At 34.2% G+C, this 5,433-nt stretch overlaps 1 protein-coding gene across 1 annotated transcript; it reads left to right on the top strand.

The window, feature by feature from the left end:
- Positions 1-3,128, top strand: LOC130958107 (amino acid transporter AVT6C). The gene is made up of 5 exons (XM_057885008.1): positions 1-460; positions 837-992; positions 1,070-1,273; positions 1,502-1,967; positions 2,933-3,128. The coding sequence occupies exons 1-5, from the start codon at positions 97-99 to the stop codon at positions 3,057-3,059; spliced, it is 1,317 nt and encodes a 438-aa protein (XP_057740991.1). The 5' UTR covers positions 1-96; the 3' UTR covers positions 3,060-3,128.
- The last annotated feature ends 2,305 nt before the right edge of the window (positions 3,129-5,433 follow it).

The raw sequence follows: 5,433 nt of genomic DNA, 5'->3' as shown, positions 1-5,433 counted from the left end.
ATAGTTCCATTTCAACTTTCAAGCATAATTTCATTTCTTAGTCCCTAGGTTCCACCACCAATTTTGGACCTTATCCACCGCTACTTCACCGCCGAGATGTCGCCGGCGGCGGGTGTCAACGTCCCCTTCCTGCCGGAATCCACCGGATCCTCTACTCAACCGGCGTCAGTCTCTGGCGCCGTCTTCAACGTGGCGACGACCATCGTCGGCGCAGGAATCATGTCGATCCCGGCGATCCTAAAGGTCCTCGGCGTTATACCTGCGTTTGCCATGATTGCAGTGATCGCAGTTCTCGCTGAAGTGTCAGTTGAGTTTCTGTTGAGGTTCACGCACTCCGGCAAAACGACGACGTACGCCGGCGTCATGAGAGAAGCGTTCGGAACCTTCGGAGCACTTGCCGTACAAGTTTGTGTCATCGTCACAAACGTTGGAGCCTTGATTCTATACCTAATTATTATTGGTCAGAATTTAATTCAATTTAATTCCTTTCTCATAAAAAAAGGATAAGAAAAATTGAGTGTTAATTACTCTGACTTACTTAATTAATGAATGAAATTAACTCTTATGCTTTTGTTGTTTATGAATGAAAATAGTGTCCTAAAATAAGTGCTAAAATTGTACCTTTGTTTTTTTTAATAACTTATTATGAAGTTATGATATTAAGCTAGCTTAGTTTGAGTAGTGAATATTTGTATAGAGAAGCTTGGTTTGTTTATTTAGTTGATTTTAGGTCAAAGAAAGGTTTTTATGAGTAATGAGTAGTAATTGTTTTTCATTTTATCATTTATTATCATTATTATTAATGTTTGTGGGTGAAATTTGGAGTGGTGAAACAGGGGATGTGCTATCTGGAAAGGGAAATGAAGGTGGAGAAGTGCACTTGGGCCTTCTGCAGCAGTGGTTTGGGATTCATTGGTGGAATTCCAGGGAATTTGCTTTGTTCATAACATTGGTCTTTGTTATGCTTCCATTGGTCTTGTACAAACGTGTAGGTCAGTATTAAATTAATCTTTCAAAAACTTAGTTATAATATAATTTTTTGATGTTTTTGGTGTTTTGAAATATGCAGAATCCTTGAAGTACAGTTCAGCAGTGTCAACTTTTCTGGCAGTGGTGTTTGTTGCAATATGTTCTGGGATGGCAGTTGTTGCAGTCTTGCAAGGAAAAACACAAACCCCAAGATTGTTTCCTCGCTTAGATTACCAAACATCCTTCTTTGATCTCTTCACGGCAGTTCCAGTTGTAGTTACGGCCTTCACATTTCATTTCAATGGTACTTAATTAGTTACATGCCCTATTCACTACTTAGCATGTGATGTTTGGTTTTGATAGTTGCCAAATTTGCTCTTTTTTTTAGAATAAGCTTAGAAATATTTACCTTGCTGATTATTTGGTATTGGCCTATTTGGTGTAATTGATGTATACTGATTTGACATTTCTTTGCAATTTTATTAGTTAGGCAATGTATGCATAGAATTTAATTAGTTGATTTAATTTGCAGTGCATCCAATTGGGTTTGAGCTTGCCAAGGCATCCCACATGACCAAAGCGGTTCGACTAGCCTTGATGCTCTGTGCTGTCATATACTTTGCAATCGGTCTATTCGGGTACCTCTTATTCGGAGACTCGACACAATCGGACATTCTGATCAATTTCGATCAGAATTCTGGTTCTGCAGTTGGTTCCTTGCTCAATGGTGTGGTCCGCATAAGCTATGCATTACACATCATGCTGGTGTTTCCTCTTTTGAACTTCTCTCTGAGAGCCAACATAGATGAACTCCTCTTCCCCAAGAAGCCTATGCTTGCCAATGACAACAAAAGATTTGTGATCCTTACTCTGGTGCTTCTAGTCGTCAGCTACCTTGCTGCCATAGCTATTCCGGATATTTGGTACTTCTTTCAGTTTCTGGGATCCACAACTGCGTTGTGCCTTGCCTTTGTTTTCCCAGGAGCTATTGTTTTAAGGTATTTTATCTCATTATCTTATTGGATTTGTTCACTTATCACACTATAGGATAGGATGAAGTGTGGGCCACACACTTAATAAGAACTATATTCCATTATATAGTAATAGCTAATAAGGTGATAAGTCTCAAATGAATATATACAAATACGATGGGACCAAAGATAAGAACTTACATTTAAAATGTGTAATCATGCCATATGTAGGCTAAAAAATTTTGATATGGAAGTAAGATGAGTAATATACTTTAACATGGTAATTGTTGGTGTTTTTTAAAATTGTGGGAGTACACAAATCGGACCCTCCGATTTGTGTTTAAAAGTTGAAAAAAAACTCAGAGTACACAACTCGGACCATGCGAGTTCTTTGATCATGAAATTTTGCTTCACAAATCGCATGGTCCGATTTGCAGGTGATGGAAATTGAAATCTAAAACGTAGAATTCGGACCCTCCGTTTTTCTTGTTCTGGGCAATTCACAACTCGCAGGGTCCGAGTTCTGCTTCCTCTAATCCCACAACGAGGTAAAGCACCCCTCCCACCCATACGCGAGTCTAACACGTTCGTTGCTTCCATATTCAAATTAATTAGTGCCATATGTACATTAAAAATCAACCATTAAATTAATTATGATATAAAATACATATTAAAATACAAAATATCTATTAAAAATGAGTTAAATAATATATATTTATATATGTACATAATAATGGATTTGGTAATATTTTTTTTTATATATGCACATAGTATTTTTACTGGAAGTGTTAGAATTGATGTCCTACTTTTGTGACAAAATATTTTTTCATTAGATACAAGAAAACAGAAGTTAGATCTGAAATAGAGACAACAAAATGAGAGACCTACAATACAAACATGTTTGGGATGCAAGAATTGTATGCATAAAAGCACACTTTTCATGCATGAGTGAATAAAACTGGTTGATAACATTGTTTGTTTCCAATTTTCAGGGATGCTTATGAGGTATCAACGAGAAGGGACAAAATTATAGCACTAGTTATGATTATACTAGCTGTAGTAACAAGTGTGATGGCCATTTCCACCAATGTATATAATGCTTTGAGTAGCAAGTCATGAAGTTGCTACCGTCTCCTTTTTTTCTCTTTAATTCTTTTTCTCCATTGGTATTGTTTTTTTTTTTTTTTTTTTTTTTTTTTTTTTTTTTTTTGGGACGGGTCCATTGGTATTGTTTAGTCTTTAAGATTTGATTTGGGGTGTCTGGAGGGAGACACAACACAGTACTTTAGGTTGTGTTGTGTCCCTCTTGGTTTGTGTGAATGCAATCAATGCAATGTTGTTTGTTGTAAAATATTAAATAAAAAAAAAAGAATTTAGCTAATCTATATCCTAAAAATATATAAATTAAATTTTTTTATTAAAAAGATAAAAAATTAAATTTTTTATGTATTTTTTTATATTTATTAAATAAAAATATTTAAAATTATTTATCAATAATAAATTTATTATGTGTTTTAAAAATACATATTAGTTAAATCCAATAAAAAAAATTAAAATTCCAAACAAAATTGTGTATCCTTCGTTCCTTTTAAGTGCCGTGCAAGGTTCTCGATGCCCACGACTTCCATGCACACCTGCTTATTTTTTAATATATATTGAAGAAATTTGTTTATTTATCTGAAAATCAATATTATCGTTTCAGTATGATAATAAAATTCTATCAAAAAGTTATGATTGATTGCTTTTCTTAATTAATTTATTATGACTATACTTATTCACAGTTTGAATATTGAAACGCAGAAGAGATATAGAATATTAGTTCGTCAAAAGAATGTTTTCGATTTTTTTTATCTTAATTGATTTTATAAGATATTGGTCACATAAAATTCTACTTGTTATATAATTTTTTTTCACGTTTTTCTTAATCGTATAGAAAATTATATAAAATTAATCATGTTTATTAATCGGTCAATTCACATTATAATATTTTGTCTCTTTCAGTATAATTGTGCCACTACCACGTCATAAGAGTACCCTTATCCTATCCAAAATTGGTATGGACGGCATTCTCTGCAGATCTAACGTGACTACGGGAATAAACACATTCAACAATTGAGTCTCTCTAAACCAAAAAAAAAAAAAAAAAAATTGAGTCTCTAATAATGTATAAAAAAAAAAATCGAGAACATGGAAACATACTAATAATTTTTCAAATTAGTCCCTGGCCAAACCTAAAGATATATGTCCATATATTTGTAAGAATTTTAAGTTGATATATGTTATGGTGAATTCTATGGTGTAGAAAGAAAATTATGTTCTACATGTATAGAAATATGGTGGCAGAATAATTCAATGACACCTGTCCACTTCATGAGACCAATTCTAAAAAAGCTGGTGGCAGTGTGCAGAGAATACTGTAAATCTGTGAATGTTGAGATAAGTGAGTTTAGAAGATTACGGGATGAAATATATTAATTAAGTTGTATTAAGGGATCCGTTATGATAGCTAATAATGGGCCTATCTGAAGTGAGATTTTTTTGTTGTAAAATATTTGTAAATGGAGTAGAAAAAATGGCTTTGGTGGTGACTTCAGGTTTCTTCGCTGGAAATAGAAAGAGGGTAACCCAGGAGATGAACTTAACGGAGGGGAAATAAAAACCCTAATAGAGAGAAAAACTTGCTCCTCCTCTGACGGTGCCGGAGCAAGGCTGAGTTTCCTTGGATGGTGGCTCCACGCGTGTTGGGAGAGATTAGTCGGCTTCACTAGAGAGTTCGATGTGCTGCGGGTGGGACGGTGTCGATGCATAAAAAATAGAACACCGAAGCTTGGCGAGACTGCCATCGATTGCAATCTGCCGGTGGAGGTATGCATTGTATATTTTCGTTGCACAAAGTCCAAATGAAACTATTATGCCATAAGGTTTTTTCGTCTTTGAAATGTGGGTATGTTCATGTTTGGGTGCAGACGTGATGTTCTTCCTAAGAAAAGGTTAGAGTTTTTTATTCTACCTTTGTAGGACCGTGTTCATAATTTTTTATCCCAACAAATTTATCCCTAAAGTTTGCAATTGAAATAATAGAAGTTAGTTTAAACAACATTCCATTTCAATTTTCAATGGTAACTTAATTTAAAAAGTTTGCATAATTTTAGCAAGTAAGGGTGTTATTAATTACTAATTTGCAATGTTAATATACCAAAATAGTTTGATTACATGTATAGTCTCCCTGCTAAATACTTTGAAATAGATTTTGAGAATGAGTTTATCTGCGTTTGCAAAATATTTTTATGTAAGTTGTTCATCCGTAAGATGATCATGCTGGACATGTAGTTGATTAAGAACCCCAAATCCGAAAGAGAAAGGGCAAAATTTTAATTGCTACAACCAATATGGTTCTCTTCTGCTTATTTTTTCTTGTTATAGATTGAACACTATCTATATATCTGATCTTTGACTTTCTATTGCCTTGTAGATATGCAAGGAGATTGACGAG

Source organism: Arachis stenosperma, chromosome 10 (assembly GCF_014773155.1).
Source record: "Arachis stenosperma cultivar V10309 chromosome 10, arast.V10309.gnm1.PFL2, whole genome shotgun sequence".
NCBI classification, from domain to species: Eukaryota; Viridiplantae; Streptophyta; class Magnoliopsida; order Fabales; family Fabaceae; genus Arachis; species Arachis stenosperma.
Note: the sequence above shows the minus strand (reverse complement) of the source record. Positions and strands in the feature narration are given on the sequence as shown.